At 47.0% G+C, this 19,757-nt stretch overlaps 1 protein-coding gene across 14 annotated transcripts in view; it reads right to left on the bottom strand.

The window, feature by feature from the left end:
* kif1aa (kinesin family member 1Aa) overlaps positions 1-19,757 on the bottom strand; it is a 342,099-nt gene that overhangs the window by 152,988 nt on the left and 169,354 nt on the right. For 10 of the 14 annotated variants that reach the window (XM_067994795.1, XM_067994796.1, XM_067994794.1 and 7 more), the window contains 3 exons: positions 15,386-15,534; positions 13,595-13,773; positions 9,521-9,658 (listed from right to left, as the gene is read on the bottom strand). In XM_067994795.1, the coding sequence (XP_067850896.1) occupies positions 9,521-9,658; positions 13,595-13,773; positions 15,386-15,534 (466 nt within the window). Of the gene's footprint in view, positions 1-961; positions 1,250-9,520; positions 9,659-13,594; positions 13,774-15,385; positions 15,535-19,757 lie in introns of all 14 variants that reach the window. The other 4 variants (XM_067994784.1, XM_067994783.1, XM_067994782.1 and 1 more) reach the window with 2 other exon arrangements.

Consider the following 19,757-nt stretch of genomic DNA (forward strand, 5'->3'; position numbering starts at 1 on the left):
TCACTGGTATCCAGTTTGGCTACCCACTCATTAGATTGAGCAGGCCAAGTCTTGCGACCCTCATCTCATTGTCCAAGATCTAACTGGAGCATTCAATTAGTGAGCCACGTACATTGCCAAGTACGATGGCTGGGTCTCTGACATGAGGTGACACACAACTCATTTCTCATGTGCTTCTCTGTTTTACAATAAGCAGAGAGTGGAAGCTGTAAATATGTCACCATATCACCATTCACAAGGGGATTCATTGGACATGTGCCTTCCTGTCAGCTCAGCCATTCTTTGCTCTACAAGCCAGTAGCGGTCTATCACGTGCTAGTAACGCAGCCTATTGGTGCTCATTTTCACTGTGCAGAGGGACAGAGGGAGTCTCTGCTTGGGTCTCACTCTTCACAAGCAGGCCCCAGGACAGATATTCACTGCTGTCAAATACATAGCCTGAGAAATTTAATAGTCCAACTGGTACCCTGGTAATACAGGGTCAGTGGGTTAACGTGAATATTTATCCCTGCAATCAGTTCCTGATCATTTATAATCACTGTTGGTATTTGAGGGTCTGGCTACAATCAATGCTTTCTTTTCACCATTCTGTCGCAAACAGTAGGATTCCACTCTATCTGCTCATGTGACTTTGATTGGCACATTCTATACACAAGTTACCTGCAATGCTTATACCAATATATCATTTGGCTTATCTGATTTTTTTTTGGAGGAAGGATATTCCACTTTTGTAACCTTTTGGTACAGCATATTCCAGGTCATATCTTGAATGAGACCTCCCTCAGTGTGAGCCAGTAGCCCTGGGGCCAAGCCTGGTGCCTTTGGCATTTGCTTTCCAAAGAGCTTTCAATGGTTAATTGCACCTGCCTTAAGATCTGTCATGACCATTCACCACTGAGGTTACCATTCTCGGTGTGAAAGAGCTAGTCCCTTCCCATCATGCTCTAGAGACCTCACCAACCTTCCCACTAAACTGAACCAGGGTGAGCGGTCGTAAAACGGGTCCTGGCCATCATGGTGGATCTGGTACCCTTCGTCTCCCCCCAGGTCAGAAAAGGTTTCATCGTCCAGCTCCTCCTCCTCCTCCTCCTCCTCCTCTTCCTCCTCCTTCCCATCATGGTGCTCATCTGCGAGCTCAGTGATGTCAGAGTCAAGGTTCGAGAAGGTGGGGGAGGGGGTGAGATCAGCCATGCGCTCAGTCATGCAAGTGTTGAAAATGGGAGTACTAGTACAGCCAGAGACAGGGGAACTAGGGTTAGTACAAGACAAAGACATGTTAAAAAAAACCTCATCATTCCAACAAACTGCACGAAACCCTCTGACTGACATCTGTCATCGAGAATCTGATACGTCCACCCCACACTAATCTGAAGTCAGTAAGTTATGGTCAGAAGCTGTTTCCTATTAAAAATCTGTGCACATAAGAATTCATGTCAAGCTGTTGATGGTGGCAATATTCACCCAAAGGGCGAGAAACGCACAATTCATTCGGGGTCACCCAGTGGGAAAACCTGATGTGCAGTGGAAACTTGACAGATCTTCTAAAATAAGAATGATTGGAAAGCTGATTTAAAATGTAATAATATTCCACAACTGTTAAATAAAAAAATTAAAAACAGGTAAACAAAAGACGGTGTAAAGTGCTCAAAGGCCAATGGTGCTGGGAAGAGCCGTTTCTTAGCGGTGTCATCTCACCCGCTGAGGACTGCAGCACTGGTGCAAAAACAAAAAGCACCAGAGCCATCCAATCAGACATTTTGCACTGTCCGCCGACCGACCACTTCTGACCCATCTCTTACTGATCTCACAGATCTGAGGTACAGTTTTGGAACACCCCAATTAGATCTATTGTCCTGTCAGAGCATTTCATACAAGCAAAGCTTCCACTCGGCATCCACGTCACTGGACAGTCACACGTCCTTGCTGCCACCTGTTCCTTTCCTGATAGCACTTACAATGAGGAGTATAGAATCATACAGCATTGAAAGAGGCCATTTGGCCCATCGTGCCTGTGCCAGCTCTCCGAAAGAGCTATCCAATTAATTGCACTTACCCGCTATCTCCCTGTAGCCCTGCAAATTTTTCCTTTTCAAGTATATATCCAATTCCCTATTGAAAGTTATTATTGAATCTGCTTCCATCACCCTTTCAGGCAGATCAGAACAACTCACGGCATAAAAAAACTTCTCCTCATCTCCCCTCTGGTTCTTTTACCAGTACTGTTGGGTGCAACAGTAGAGGCAACTCGAAGAGGCAACACCCGGATAAACAAGTAAGCAGCTATGGTGAGATACCGTGGACCCACCACTCAATGGTGAGATACCGTGGACCCACCACTTGATGGTGAGATACCATGGTCCCACCACTTGATGGTGAGATACCATAGTCCCACCACTCGACGGTGAGATACCATGGACCCACCACTTGATGGTGAGATACCATAGTCCCACCACTCGATGGTGAGATACCATGGTCCCACCACTCGATGGTGAGATACCATGGTCCCACCACTCGATGGTGAGATACCATGGTCCCACCACTCGACGGTGAGATACCATGGACCCACCACTCGATGGTGAGATACCATGGACCCACCACTCGATGGTGAGATACCGTGGTCCCACCACTCGATGGTGAGATACCGTGGTCCCACCACTCGATGGTGAGATACCGTGGTCCCACCACTCGATGGTGAGATACCATGGTCTCACTACTCGATGGTGAGATACCATGGTCTCACCACTCGATGGTAAGATACCATGGTCACACCACTCGATAATGAGATACCGTGGTCCAACTAAGCTAACTGAATATTTCCCCCATGAACAGTGATTGATTATCCCTGGTGTGGCCATTCAGAGGAACTAGGGTGCCAGCCAGAGACTAGGTCAAGGAATTGGAAAACTGGGCATGCAGACACTGCCCACAGGACGATTCCCATCCCAACTCTCTCTCAACACCTGTCAATATTTTAAATAGGAAGCTGACTGCACAATAGCAGAATCAACAGTGGATGTTTATTTGGCATCCAGACCATTATCTAATGCAGAGGGTACAGGCACAGGTCAGCAAGTCCTTTCAGCCCTCACTGAACTTAAGCCTGCCTGTTTGATGTTTTGATACACACACTGTTTCAGCCAAGGCTGACTGTATCTGTGGATGAAAATCAGAATCAGTAGGCACATGGATTGCTCGGTGAAGTGGATGCCCAGAGTGCAAGATCACAAAGAAACCGTCAAAATTCCGCATCTTCGAGTGAAATGTACAGAATGTGTAACAGCACATTGCAGAAATTCTTAAAACAGTAATAAGCATTTATTAGGGATATCACAATATGACACTCCTACTGTACACTCACTTCTCACTAACAACATTCACTATACATTGATCCCACTCCCTTCATTAGAAGTGGAATGTCCCTTTATCAAGGCAAGAAGGGCCTTAATCCCAGGTGTAGCACAGGATTAACTCACTTATCTAAACATCACAACTATTACACAGTAGGGTCCTACCCAGACCGGATGGAAAGCAGAGGTGATGGAAGGTGGAACGTGGAGTGTGCCCAGTACAGAGTATGGAGCATGGGTTTGGGGATAGTGAAGCAGGAACTGCTTGAACATAGAATCTTCCAGCACAGAAGGAGGCCATTCAGCCCATCATGCTTGTGCCAATGGGGTTACCATAGGAACTCATTCTCAGCCTGCGAACTGATTGAGTCCAATGTCTAAAGGGTTCCTATTATCATAACAGCTCCAGGATCTCCAGTGCCAAGTGCAGGTGCAATATGCAGTGCAAGTTCCGGTCAAACACTCCATTTATCGCAGAACGCAGCACACAACTCCTTAATCAACCACACACACACACCGAGAATGGGCACCTGAGCTGGGATTTCTCAGTCCTCTCCGATTGAGGCACATCTCCAGCAGGGTGGGACTTCCCGTGGCAGGCTCGGGGGGACAGAAAGAGACCAGCTAACGTATTTACATTCTGCACTTACAACGAGGAGTGCAGCTGGAGGAGACTGGAAGATTCAACACTCGACACAACGAGGAAGCAGCTATGCTGAGACGCCATTACCCCGCCACTCAATTATTTAATATTCCCAACCAGCAGACAGAAAATTCTCCCTGGTGTGGCCACTCAGTGAAACCAGGGTGCCAGCCAGAAATGAGGTCAAAGCACTGGAAGACTGTGCACTGCAGACCCCTCCTGCAGGATGGTTACCATCCTCCCACTCCTTCAACACCCATTGATCAGTAGCACAGAGCAGGCAGCCCATATACGGCTGCAAAAATGACAATTTTTTTTTGTATTTTATTACTCCCCTTGGCCCAAACAAAGCAGTTCTCAGATCCTGCATTTGAAAAAAATACCACCCACCTCCACCTCCTCCGGCCTGAGAACATGGACGACAGGGCCTAACTGGCAGTCTTCGCATCTAGCCTTCGTAAGATGCAAATACCGGGAACTACCTCAGAAATTGTATTTTTCTCATTTCCTTTCAGTTACGTACACCGGGAAACGGGGAGAGTCGCACTTAGTCAGGAATGTGGCAAAATGCAATGCTCAGCAATTTCCTGGCCCCGCCCAACACAGATGTGGTGAAGAATTGGCGGTACAGGGCTTGAAAACCTTGGCGCTGGTGTAGACACATCATAAGCCAAGTAAACCTATGTGAAGATTCCCACAAATTACTTTACTGACGATTATCACACTGATTGCACTGGCCCAATGATTGCATTGATCAGTGTCACACTGACCCAATGAATTCACTGATCGGTGTCACAATGACCCAATGAATTAATTGATCGGTGTCACAATGGCCCAATGAATTCACTGATTGGTATCACAATGACCCAATGAATTCATTGATCGGTGTCACAATGGCCCAATGAATTCACTGATTGGTATCACAATGACCCAATGAATTCATTGATCGGTGTCACACTGACCCAATGAATTCACTGATTGGTATCACAATGACCCAATGAATTCATTGATCGGTGTCACAATGGCCCAATGAATTCATTGACTGGTGACACAATGGCCCAATGAATTCATTGACTGGTGACACAATGACCCAATGAATTCAATGACCTGTGACACAATGAACCAATGAATTCAATGACCTGTGACACAATGAACCAATGAATTCAATGACCTGTGACACAATGAACCAATGAATTCAATGACCTGTGACACAATGACCCAATGTTTGTAGTGACAGGTGCCACACTGACCCACAGATTCTGTACTATGTTATCGTTATTTGCCTCCTTTTGCTGGTGGTATCTGTGCACCAGAATAAATGAAGCCTTATCAGGTTTCTATGAGTCAGATCTAAAACTTTGTGGAGCTTGTTTAGTAACATTTTTCCAAACTCCCTCTGTTTAAAGACAAAGGATACTTAGAAACAATTGAAGGAACATTCCTCACATACTGTGATATTGTGACATCCCTCATATTGATAGTCTCTCTTACAGTCCAGCCTCTCTGCAATGGTCAGCCTCTGGATTCAATCATTCTGTTTATGGCCTCAGTCCCCAGCACACTCCCTCCCTATACCAGATTAGGGCCTCAATCCCCAGCACACTCCCTCCCTGCACCAGATTAGGGCCTTGATCCCCAGCACACTCCCTCCCTGCACCAGATTAGGGCCTCAATCCCCAGCACACTCCCTCCCTGCACCAGATTAGTGCTTTGATCCCCAGCACACTCCCTCCCTGCACTAGATTAGGGCCTTGATCCCCAGCACACTCCCTCCCTGCACTAGATTAGGGCCTCAGTCCCCAGCACACTCCCTCCCTGCACTAGATTAGGGCCTCAATCCCCAGCACACTCCCTCCCTGCACTAGATTAGGGCCTCAATCCCCAGCACACTCCCTCCCTGCACCAGATTAGGGCCTCAATCCCCAGCACACTCCCTCCCTGCACCAGATTAGGGCTTTGATCCCCAGCACACTCCCTCCCTGCACCAGATTAGGGCCTTGATCCCCAGCACACTCCCTCCCTGCACCAGATTAGGGCCTCAATCCCCAGCACACTCCCTCCCTGCACCAGATTAGGGCCTCAATCCCCAGCACACTCCCTCCCTATACCAGATTAGGGCCTCAATCCCCAGCACACTCCCTCCCTGCACTAGATTAGGGCCTCAATTCCCAGCACACTCCCTCCCTGCACCAGATTAGGGCCTCAATCCCCAGCACACTCCCTCCCTGCACCAGATTAGGGCCTTGATCCCCAGCACACTCCCTCCCTGCACTAGATTAGGGCCTCAATCCCCAGCACACTCCCTCCCTGCACTAGATTAGGGCCTCAATCCCCAGCACACTCCCTCCCTGCACCAGATTAGGGCCTTGATCCCCAGCACACTCCCTCCCTGCACCAGATTAGGGCCTTGATCCCCAGCACACTCCCTCCCTATACCAGATTAGGGCCTCAATCCCCAGCACACTCCCTCCCTGCACCAGATTATGGCCTCAATCCCCAGCACACTCCCTCCCTGCAGCAGATTAGGGCCTTGATCCCCAGCACACTCCCTCCCTGCACTAGATTAGGGCCTTGATCCCCAGCACACTCCCTCCCTGCACCAGATTAGGGCCTTGATCCCCAGCACACTCCCTCCCTGCACCAGATTAGGGCCTTGATCCCCAGCACACTCCCTCCCTGCACCAGATTAGGGCCTCAATCCCCAGCACACTCCCTCCCTGCACCAGATTAGGGCCTTGATCCCCAGCACACTCCCTCCCTGCACCAGATTAGGGCCTTGATCCCCAGCACACTCCCTCCCTGCACTAGATTAGGGCCTCAATCCCCAGCACACTCCCTCCCTGCACCAGATTAGGGCCTTGATCCCCAGCACACTCCCTCCCTTCAGCAGTTTTGGGCCTCACTGTGCTTTTTCCTTGAGCCAGTCCCGTTGTGATCACTCATGCTTCAGCCTAAGGCTTTGGGCCCCACTACACTTCCTTTCTGACTCCGCCTCAGATCATTCCATCTCCTAGCTCCAGATCCAAGCTGACTTTTCCCAACCAGACCTAAGAAAAATCATCTGGCCAATGGTGCACAGGAAATACATCTGGCCAAGGGTGCACAGGAAATTCACCTGGCCAAGGGTGCACAGGAAATTCACCTGGCCAAGGGTGCACAGGAAATTCACCTGGCCAAGGGTGCACAGGAAATTCACCTGGCCAAGGGCGCACAGGAAATTCACCTGGCCAAAGGTGTACAGGTACCACTCTGGAACCACCACTCTCTCTTGGGCAGACCCTGGCCCTCACACCCAGGCTGCTTCTCATGCCAGACCCCAGTAGTCTCAGGTCCCTCCCAAACCAGGACACAACCCCCAAGTTTCTCTTACAATACAAGATGGACCTGGTGAGAGGTGGGGATCCATGCTGAGTGAGGAGGCTGGGCTCATTCAGCTTTGGTCTCCCCAACACAGCAAAGATTTCCTACCTCTGACCAGGTATGTTATGGTTGTTGCTTTGCTACATGGCCTAGGTTTTTAAAATTGTAAAAGGTACTATGAAATCAGCAAAGGAATTTGTGTTAGATTTGTGTTAGATACAGAAAGACACAATGGGGAGAGAAGACAGAGAAAAGGACAGATGTCAGAGTGAGACTGAAAATTGAAGACAAAATTATCAGGACGATGCAAAGTCAAAATGCGTGAGAGCCTTGGAGAAACAGAGAGATAGAGAGGGAAAGAAAGAAAGAAAGACTTGCATTTATATAACCCCTTTCACAACCTCAGGACATCACAAAGCGCTTTACAGCTAATAAAGTACTTTCGAAGTGTAGTCACTGTTGTAATATAGGGAAACGCGGCAGCCAATTTGAGCACAGCAAGTTCCCACAAACAGCAATGTGATAAATGACCAGATCATCTGTCCCATAAACAGCAGTGAGTTGAGTGACCAGTTAATTTATTTTGTTGGTGTTGGTTGAGGGATAAATGTCGACCAGGACACCGGGTAGAATTCCCCTGCTCTTCTTCAAATCGTGCCGTGGAATCTTTACGTCTGCTTGGAAGAGCAGACAGGGCCTTGGTTTAACGTCTCATCCGAAAGACGGCACCTCTGACAGCATGGCACTTCATCAGTACTGCACTGGAGTGTCAGCCTAGATTATGTGCTCAAGTCAAAGAGTATAAGACAAACAGAAACGGGTTGACATTTACTTTAAACGTTGGAGAAAAGAACTTTACATGAATACATTAATGTGTTTGTTATAAATGTTGCACAGTGAGATTTAAAGCTACTGTTTCCCTGTCTATGAGGTGTGTGCAGAGGGTTATGATCGTGCAAGACATTGGGCTATTCCAACATTCTTTCTTGTTGTCCACTGATACTGTTCTCAATCGGTTTGGCTGTCACGGTCTTGGAGAGAAATAAACCTGCTGTCTCCAGAGGTGAAGTGGCTCAGCAGCCCTCACGATGACGAGGGCAGGTCAGCGGGCCAAAGAAACTGGTGCCAGTAATGTGAGACAGAAAAACCCAAAAGAGGAAGTTGAATGAAAGATAACAAGAGGGTATAAAGAATCAAAGGAACACATGTGAGCATCACACTTTCACTGCAAATACTGTCCAAACCCTGAGAATATATTATACGTATCACCATTCCTTCATTGTTGCTGGGTCAATATCTTGGAATGCCCTACCTAACACCATTGCTGGAGCAGCAGCATCACAAGGGATGCAGCGGTTCAAGGAGGAAGTCCCCCATCACCATCTCAGGGCAACTATGGTCAATAAATGCGACCTTGCCAGTGTCACCCACATCCCGGGAACAAATAATAACAATATACAGAGAAATGTGTGTGAGTGTCACACTCTCACTGTGAATACCATCCAATCCCAGAGAGTGTGTGACATACCTGTTTGACTTCCCAGGAGCTTTTGGCGAGAGGATGGGGGTTTCTGTTGGCACATCCTGCCGCTGAGTTGCGTTTAGTGCCATCCTGATTGGTTGGACGGCAACACTTGGATTAGCCAACCGCCTCTATTCTAAGAAGAGGACCATTACTGCAGGCTGGACTGTAGAGAACGCTTCAGCATCATTCACGTGAAAACAAGTTGGGACTCCACAGAAAACTAGCATTCAGTCAGAGTCTAGAGAGGAAAACCACCGCTCTCACCATCCTGGTGCTATTTCCATGGAGACAATGTTAGGGATGAGCAGTGTCCATTCACATCTGGGCACGTGAAACATGGAAAATCAGGATCCGAATTGAATCAGTGTAAAGCATTACTTGCTGGGAGAAAGGGAACTAGGGTGCTGGAAAGTCACTAAGCGATGACATCTCACTGCTTCTGGGCTTTTTCATGTTTTCTGAATGAAATGGGGCAAACCAATTTTAATCCAAATCAATCGAAATTGGAATCGGAACAATTTAAATCCTTTCAAATTCAGATTAATCCGAATTTCTGATTGGCTTCGCTGCTCATCTCTATACAGTACTACAACGATTAGGTTCAGGGTTATCAACTCCGGAAAAAGGAGCCTATTGCAGTCTTACCTTCCGACCAACCGGAACCATGGGAAGCGATCGTAAAACGGATCCCCACCCGTCATAACGTTGTCACAGTCATCGACCACACTGGAAGGCACCTCAGCAGCACGATCGTACATCTCCCGCATCAGGTCCAGTCTCTGCCTACAGGAGGTAGGAATCAAACACACACAGCCATCACAACCACATCCACATAGCTGCTAGGCACAAACAGACAAAGCTCCATCCAGGTGGCAGTGGCAAATACATAACCGAGAGCTGGTATTTGGAGTTTCTCTGAGCAACTTAGACAAGGCAGAAAGGCTGATGTTTGGCTATGGTTCTGAATGGCTTCTCTGAAAAGGATGAAAATGAAGGTGACTTTGAAAAGTGGAGAGTGGAAAATTCATGGGGAGAGGAAAGTGGGGACAAAGGTTACCTGGTTCAATCATCTGATAAAACTCTAGTCCACATCCTTTGCTGCTCACACTGGTCAGGAGGCGTGGCTAGACGATGACTTTAACAGAGATTGGCAGCATTCAAAGGGGCCTGGACCAATGAGAATGGCAGATGTATTTTAATGTTGGGTAATGTGACAGCACAAAGCAAACATGCTTTGTCCCGTCGTTCTACTTCCAATGTATTCCAGTTAAGGTTGAACAATTTGCAGGGTTGTGGGGAAGGAGCGCGGGTGAGGGACTAATTGGATAGCTCTTTCAAACAGCAGGCACAGGCAAGATGGGCCAAATGGCGTCTTTCTGTGCTGTTAAGATTCTATGCTTGATGCATGGGGTTTATTTGGCATGGACTAGTGGATTATGGGATTGGGCAAATCCCAATTACCAAGAGTTTCCTTGTAAGTGTTCCCTCTTGGCACTAATGCTAATGTGTGAATGATATTATTAAATTTGTTGATGACACAAAGTTATGTAGACAGCTAACAAGTAGAAAGGAGATTGATCATTTTAGAGAGGCTGACATACGTCAATTAGATTTTAATGTGGATAATTGTAGATTAATGCACATTGTAAAAGTAAACCATCAAAACTTTCCACCATCTACAAGGCACAAGTCAGGAGTGTGATGGAAAACTCTCCACTTGCCTGGATGAGTGCAGCTCCAACAACACTTAAGAAGCTCGACACCATCCAGGACAAAGCAGCCCACTTGATTGGTACCCCATCCACCACCCTAAACATTTACTCCCTCCACCACTGGCGCACTGTGGCTGCAGTGTGTACCATCCACAGGATGCACTGCAGCAACTCGCCAAGGCTTCTTCGACAGCACCTCCCAAATCCGCGACCTCTACCACCTAGAAGGACAAGGGCAGCAAGCACATGGGAACAACACCACTTGCACGTTCCCCTCCAAGTCACACACCATCCCGACTTGGAAATATAACGCTGTTCCTTCATCGTCACTGGGTCAAAATCCTGGAACTCCCTTCCTAACAGTACTGTGGGAGAACCTTCACCACACGGACTGCAGCGGTTCAAGGCGGCGGCTCACCACCACCTTCTCAAGGGCGATTAGGGATGGGCAATAAATGCCGGCCTCGCCAGCGACGCCCACATCCCATGAACGAATAAAATAAAACACGTGGATAAAATGAAAGGGTCCAATTTTGCAGTAGGCCAGTGGATGTGTGGGATACATCTCTCATTAAAGAGGAGATGCCAGTTTAAATTCAGGGAGGGGTTGGCCTACCCAATTATCATATGGGCCCTGATATTGCCCTGCCTAGTGCCTTGGGAATTCTCATTTCCCAGGTGTTAACAGAGAGGTTAAGGGTCTAGAAAACCATTGTGTTGCATCTTTGCTTTCTTTACTCAGCCTTGGGATTTCCAGGATGCCCACAAAGGGGCAGATCTGGGCCTGCACCTGCAATAGACACAGGCTAATTGTACCCGTTAAAATGTTATGTTGGCCTTCATTGCAAGAGGATTTGAATACAGGAGCAGGGGTGTCTTACTGCAGTTATACAGGGCCTTAATGAGACCACATCTGGAGTATTGTGTGCAGTTTTGGTCTCCTTATCTGAGGAAGGATGTCCTTGCCATGGAGGGAGTGCAACGAAGGTTTACCAGACTGATTCCTGGGATGGCAGGGCTGACGTATGAGGAGAGATTGGGTTGACTAGGCCTATATTCTCTAGAGTTTAGAAGAATGAGAGGTGATCTCATCGAAACATATAAAATTCTAACAGGACTAGACAGACTAGATGCAGGGAGGATCTTCCCGATGGCTGGGGAGTCCAGAACCAGGGGTCGCAGTCTCAGGATACGGGGTATGCCATTTAGAACCGAGATGAGGAGAAATTTCTTCACTCAGAGGGTGGTGAACCTGTGGAATTCTCTACCACAGAAGGCAGTGGAGGCCAAGTCATTAGATGTATTCAAGAAGGAGATAGATATATTTCTTAATGATAAAAGGATCAAGGGATATGGGGAAAAAGCGGGAACAGGGTACTGAGTTAGACGATCAGCCATGATCATTCTGAATGGCGAAGCAGGCCCGAAGGGCCGAATGGGCTACTCTTGCTTCTATTTTCTATGTTTCTATGTCAAAATGAAGTTGGAGGGAACATTCCAGGGCCTCAATCCTCAATTTCCTCTTGTTTCATCCAAGGGCCACCCATTTCTAGTGGTGTCCCAAGAAGCTGGTGGTGAGCTTTGTGCCTGGGACCCTCTCAGATCTTGGGCCTGGATGTGGTCCGTCTGCTCTTCTTCAACTGTAGCAAGAAGGCACCAAGTCTGTCGGCCAGTCCACACCTCCTGTGTTCACACCCGTTTCCTGGTGCATCATGGCCTTGCCAGTGGAGGGGGGAGACGCAAACAGGCCATGTTAATGAACCAGCCCACTAAATTGAGCCTAGAGAGGCAAGGAGGAGCACAACATCAAAGCAAGCGCGCAGGTTCAAAAAGTAACCAAAAAGGCTAATGGAATGTTGGCCTTTATCTCAAGGGGGTTGGAATACAAAAGTGAGGAAGTGATGCTTCAGATGTACAGAGCCTTGGTCAGACCAATCTGGAGTACTGCATTCAGTTTTGGGCCCTGAACCTCAGGAAAGATATATTGGCCTTGGAGGGGGTGCAGCACAGGTTCAACGGAATGATACATGGTTAAATTATAAGACTAGGTTGCACAAACTTGGTTTCCATTCCCTTGAGTTTGGAAGGTTGAGGGGAGATCTAATTGAGGTGTTTAAAATGATAAAGGGATTCAATAGGGTAGATACAGAGAAACTATTTCCTCTGGTGGGGTAATCCAGAACAAGAGGGCACAATCTTAAAATTAGAGCTACATAATTTAGGAGTGAAATCAGGAAGCATTGTTTAACACAAAGGGTAATAGAAATCTGAAATTCTCCCCCCAACAAGGCTGTGGATGCTGGGTCAATCGAAATTTTCAAGAATGAGATTGATACATTTTTGTTAAGTTAGGGTATCAAGGGATATGGAGCAAAGGCGGGTAAATGGAGTTGAGGAAAAGATCAGCCATGATCTAGTAGAATGGTGGAACATTCTTGAGGGGATGGATGGCCTACTCCTGTTCCTAAGTAGAAAGCTTTTATTGAAAGTACCCAGTCGACAAGTGGCTGTTTTTAACAGAGGTCTGGGATGAATTTTGAATACATCCAAACATCTAACCTTAACACATATAACTCCTTGGTGGGACCACATTTTAAACTTTGGGAGCAACTAGAGCTCTCATAGCAGAGCCTCACTAGGCAGGAGTGCGAACAACAATTTAGATTCTATATATAACCACAATAACATGAACCCTATCCTTTGACCCATGCTCCCATCCAGAGAAGCTCTGCTCAGAAAGTGCAGCCTTGTTTAATTTGCCCTGTATAGTACATGAAACAGAACCATTTTTTGGTTCAAAATTCTGCTGGCTAACTGCTTGCTCAAATTGGCCTGATTATACTTGTCCAGCAGAGTCTACTTGAGTAAACTGCATCACGGCATTTGGTCAAGGTAGTGCTGATAACTTGCCTTGTTGGTCTCCCTATGCATCACATTCCTACCTAGTCCTATTCTCCATATGACACTGCCTCTCTCCAGCTAACCATTACCTCTTACTTTCTCGTACCTGAGCTTCTCCAGGGTCCAGTAGTGTGTCGCTCCATTCTTCTGGTCTTGGACTTCCACGGCCACAATGGTGCGTGGGAATGGGCGCTTCTCCCTGTCCTTAACTGCATCAGGAGGCATGAGGTCAGGAGGTAGAGGGGAGTACAATGTGTCTGTGAGGAGTATGAATTGGAACTGCACCTGTTTAAATAGAAGGCAAAACTTTTGAAGCAAGTTTCCGTGGTCCTCCTTTCTAGACACCATATCTGGTGTCCATGTGTTTACTGAGGTATCTGACTGTGAAGTTGGGGAGATGATGAGTGGGGCTTTATTAGTGCACCTTCTCTCAGCACCAACAATGAAGCAAACCTTCCCTTCCTCTCACATGTCCCGGAATGTATTTCTACCTTACAATTACGCTCTCATCAATCCTTATTCGAGTCCCCCCAATCTAGCTTCTGCCCTGCCCACAATATTGATCACAAATGATATCCTGTGTGACTGAGACCGTGGCTTTTTATCTTTACTTGTCCTGCGAGACCTCTCTGCCACCTTTGGCACTGTTAATAATTCCATCCTCCTCCAACATCTCTTGTCTGCAGCCCACCTCTGGAGCATGGCTCTCGGCTGGTTCCACTCCAACCTGGCACAAAACAGTCACCACATTGCTGCCAATGGCTTCTCCTCTTCTGCTCGCATGGTCACCTCCAGAGATCTATTCTTGGCTCTCTCTCTTCATTATCTATATGCTACTCCTTTGTGATGGGCTCAGCTTCTACAGGCATGCTGAGGACACCCAGCTCTACCACGTTGCTTCCTCCATTGATCCAAAGGTTAATGCCAGGCTCTTGAATTTCCTGTCTAATATCTGGACCTTGATAAGCCAACATTTACTACAGCTAAATCTTGGCAAGACTGAGGCCATCCTCCCATCAACACTCATGCCTCTTGCCTCTAATCCATCAACTTCCCTGGTTACCATCCCAAGTAAAGTCAAGAGATACAGAACCTTGGCCTCCCACTGGACTCCGAGCTCAGCTTCCTCCCCCACACCTGTCCTGTTGCCAAAACCACTTCCTTCCACCTCCACAACATTACCTGCTTGTACCCCCTATTTTTCCCCTTCCATCACCAAAACCTTAGTCCACACCTTCGTCATCTCAAGGCTTGACTTCTCAAACGTCCTTCTAGCTGGTTTCCCCAGCAAAACCCTCCACAATCATTACCTCATCCAAAACACCGCAACCTGCATCTTCACCTGCACAAAGTCGCACAATTCGCAATCCTCTCCTGTCGCCCCTTCCCTCCATCACCACCCCTCCCCTCTTCATTCTCCCAGCTCCACTGGCCCGTCTCTGCCCCCTTCCGTCCTACATTCTCACAGATCCACTGGCTCCCCATGTGTAGCATGTCAATATCAAAATACTTCTGTTTTTTATGTCTCTCTTTATGGCCTCGCTTCACACTAATTAGTGACCTCCTCTTGCCTACCCAGGCTATGATGTCTCTCCTCACTCTAGGTCATCAAGACCTGATCTAGCTGTGATGTCCACTAGGTTTATAGTGGGACTGTCAGAGATCTGACCATGTATCTGGAGGTATTTAAACAATATGTGTTGAATTAAAGAATCTGATCATATCCACATAGAAGATTTGTGCCATTTCTTGAACCTTCAGCTTCACAGCCCATTACAAGGTCATGGTCAGATATTGCTCAACTCAACCGCAGCTGGTAATTATATAGCAGGTCATTAATCATGAACGACACTACCTGGGGTGGATCTCGCTGTGGCCCTGAAAAGTTGCTGGTTACCTTTTTCTTCAACTCCACACTGATGGCGTTGGCCTCTTTCAGAAAGATGGCGTTCCCCCAGAGCAGGTCCCGCAATGAGGTAAACTGGTAGCATTTCCACTTACGGAATGCCCATAGCGCCAACTCAAACTCCCGCTCTGTCCATTGCACTATGCAGAAAGACAACAATGAAACACACATTTAGAATGAAAGACTGAGGAGTCAGGCCTGGTACCTGTCACTCTAAAGGTAAGCCTTATTTTAAAGAACCATGGAATCATAGAAAGGTTACAGCACAGAAGGAGGCCATTCAGCCCATCGAGTCCGCGACGGCTCTATGCATGAGCAATCCAACTAGTCCCACTTCCCCCCCTATCCCTGTAGCACAGCAATTTTTTTTTGTTTCAAATACTTCTCCAGTTCCCTTTTGAAGGCCATGATTGAATCTGCCTCCACCACCCCCTCGGGCAGTGCATTCCAGATACTCGCTGTGTAAAAAAGTTTTTCCTCATGTCACCTTTGGTTATTTTGCCAATCATCTTAAATTTCTGGTTTAAATACTAATAACTTATTTGAAAGTTTCAGTTCATAACCTTCCTTGGGATCCAGAACAGAATCCATTTGATGCAATACAGTATGAACAAGAAATCTCTGGATGATTAGCATCTGGTTCTTGACACTTCTGCCAATGGAAACAGTTTCTCTCTATCTACTCTGCCTAGACCCTTCATGATTTTGAATACCTCTATCAAATCTCCTCGCAACTGTCTCTGTTCCAAGCAGAACAATCCCAGCTTCTCCAGTCTACCCATGTAACTAAAGCCCCTCATCCCTGGAATCATTCGAGTAAATCTCTTCTGAACCTTCTCTAAGGCCTTCACATCTTCCCTAAAGTGCGGTGCCCAGAACTGAACACAATGCTCCAGTTGTGACCGAACCAGTATTTTATAAAGGTTCATCATGACTTCCATGCTTTTGTAATCTATGCCTCTATTTATAAAGCCCAGGATCCCATATGCTTTTTTAACCGCTTTCTCAACCTGCCCTGCCACCTTCTACAATTTGTGCACATATACCCCCGATCTCTCTGTTCCTGTAGCCCTTTGAGAGTTGTGCCCTTTTGTTTATATTGCCTCTCCTTGTTCTTCCTATCGAAATGTATCACTTTGCATTTTTCTGCGTTAAATTTCATGTGCCATGTGTCCGCCCATGCCACCAGCCTGTCGATATCCTCTTGCAGTCTATTACTATCGTCCTCACTGTTTACTACCCTTCCAAGTTTTGTGTCATCTGCAAATTTTGAAATTGTGCCCTCTACACCCAAGTCCAAGTCATAATATATATCAAGAAAAGCCCCTGGAGAACACCACTGTACACCTCCCTCCAGTCCAAAAAACAACCGGTTAGCACTACTCTCTGTTTCCTGTCACTGAGCCAATTCTGTATCCATGTTGCTACTGCCCCCTTTATTCCATGGGCCACAATCTTGATGATAAGTCTATTATGCGGCACTTTATCAAAAGCCTTTTGAAAGTCCATATGCACCACATCAACCGCATTGTCTTCATCTACCTCCTCTGTTACCTCATCAAAAAACTTCATCAGGTTAATTAAACAAGATTTGCCTTTAACAAATCCATGCTGGCTTTCCCTAATCAATCCACACTCGTCCAAGTGACTGTTAATTCTGTCCCGGATTATCGTTCCTAAAAGTTTCCCCACCACTGAGGTTAAACTGACTGGCCTATAGTTGCGGGGTTTATCCTTACACCCTTCTTTGAACAAGGTGTAACATTTGCAATTCTTCAGTCCTCTGGCACCAGCCCCGTACCCACGGATGTTTGGAAGATTATGGCCAGTACCTCCGCAATTTCCACCCTTAATTCCCTCAGCAACCTTGGATGCATCCTATCCGGACCGGGTGACTTATCTACTTTAAATACAGGTAGCCTTTCTAGTACCTCCTCTTTATCAATTTTTAGCCCATCCAGAATCTCAACGATATCTTCCTTTACTGAGACTCTGGCAGCATCTTCTTCATTGATAAAAACAGATGCAAAGTATTCATATAGTACCGCGGGCATCCCCTCTGCCTCCATGATCTCCTCTATGGTCCCTGATCGGCCCCACCCCTCCTCTTACTAACCTTTTATGTTGGCCGCCAGTCTAATCTCATACTCTCCCTTTGCCTCTCTTATTTCCATTTTCACTTCCCCTCTGAACTTTCTATATTCAGCCTGGTTCTCACTTGTTATCAACCTGACATCTGTCATACGCCCCTTTTTTCTGTTTCATCTTACTCATCATCTCTTTTGTCATCCAGTGAGCTCTGGCTTTAGGTGCCCTAACTTTCTCCCTCGTGGGAATATACCTAGACTGTACCCGAAGCATTTCCTCTTTAAAGGCCGCCCACTGTTCAATTACAGTTTTGCCTACCCATCTTTGATTCCAATTTACCTGGGCCAGATCTGTTCTCATCCCACTGAAATTGGCCCTCCTCCAATTGAGTATTTTAACTGGAGAGTTAAAATGTCCTTTTCCATGGCTATTCTAAACGTTATGATACTATGATCACTGCTCCCTAAATGCTCTCCTACTGACACTTGCTCCACTTGGTCCGCCTCATTCCCTAGAACCAAGCCCAGCAATGCCTCCTTCCTCGTTGGGCCAGAAACGTACTGGTTAAGAAAGTTATCCTGAACACATTTCAAAAATTCCTCTCCCTCTTTACCCCTTATATTATTACTGTTATCCTAGTGCATATTAGGATAGTTGAAGTCTCCAGTTATCACTAGTCTATAGCTTTTGCACCTCTCTGTAATTTCCCCGCAAATATGCTCCTCTATATCCTTCCCACTAGTTGGTGGCCTATAGAATACACCCGGTAGTGTAATGGCACCTCTATTATTTCTTAACTCTAACCAAATAGATTCTGTCCTTGACCTCTCCAGAATATCCTCTCTCTCTAGTACTGCAATATTCTCCTTAATCAATACCGCCACTCCCCCTCCTTTCTTTCCTTCCCTATCTTTCCTGAACACCTTGTATCCAGCAATATTTAGTACCCAATCCTGCCCTTTTTTGAGCCAGGTCTCCGTTATCGCCACAATATCATATTCCCATGTGGCTAATTGCGCCTGCAGCTCTCCAACCTTGCTTCACATGCTTTGTGCGTTTACACACATGCACTGCAAACCAGTCTTAGACTTTCTTATACTCTCTCTTAGTCTGATCCCTCCTAATATTGCACGATTACTTACTCTAGTGCTATCTTTCTCTTCCAATCCTTTGTGCCCCTTGTTTCTCATTTCCAATGCTACATCCTGGTGCCCATCCCCCTCACAAATTAGTTTAAACCCTCCCCCCAACAACAGCATTAGCGAATCTCCTCACGAGGACATTGGTGCCAGCTCTGTTGAGGTGCAACCCGTCCGGCCTGTACAGGTCCCACCTCCCCCAGAACTGGTCTCAATGCCCCAGGAATCTAAAGCTCTCCCTCCTGCACCATTTCTCCAGGCACGCATTCATCTGCTCTATCCTCCTATTTCTATATTCAATAGCACGTGGCACTGGGAGTAATCCGGAGATTACTACCTTTGAGGTCCTGCTTATTAATCTCTTTCCTAACTCCTTAAAATCTGCCTGCAGGACCTCATCCCTCATTCTACCTATGTCGTTTGTACCGATACAGATCACGACATCTGGCTGTTCACCCTCCCCCAACAGAATGTTCTGCAGCTTCTCAGACACTGTCCTTTCACACTCTGGGATTGGGTGGTACAGTGGGTCAGACACTGTCCTTTCACACTCTGGGACTGGGAGGTACAGTGGGTCAGACACTGTCCTTTCACACTCTGGGACTGGGTGGTACAGTGGGTCAGACACTGTCCTTTCACACTCTGGGACTGGGTGGTACAGTGGGTCAGACACTGTCCTTTCACACTCTGGGACTGGGTGATACAGTGGGTCAGACACTGTCCTTTCACACTCTGGGACTGGGTGGTACAGTGGGTCAGACACTGTCCTCTCACACTCTGGGACCGGGTGGTACAGTGGGTCAGACACTGTCCTTTCACACTCTGGGACTGGGTGGTACAGTGGGTCAGACACTGTCCTCTCACACTCTGGGACTGGATGGTGGTTTAAGGGTCCTAAGTAATGTCAGTTTGGGGCAGTCTCAACTTAGTTTCTCACTGGAGGAATTCCACACCACTGCTCAGAATTTAGCAATACTTGGTCATCTCACTCAGTGGCACATGGATAGCTAATGTAGGAATTGGGAACTCTGTAATCGGGCGTTAAGGCACATTGTTGGGCAGAGTAGGAAATTCTGATGTTTGCTGTACCTAACCTGAAAGTATTTGATGACGATATTGTGTGCAAAAATGGAAAA

This window comes from Heptranchias perlo, chromosome 13, assembly GCF_035084215.1.
Source record: "Heptranchias perlo isolate sHepPer1 chromosome 13, sHepPer1.hap1, whole genome shotgun sequence".
NCBI lineage: Eukaryota > Metazoa > Chordata > Chondrichthyes > Hexanchiformes > Hexanchidae > Heptranchias > Heptranchias perlo.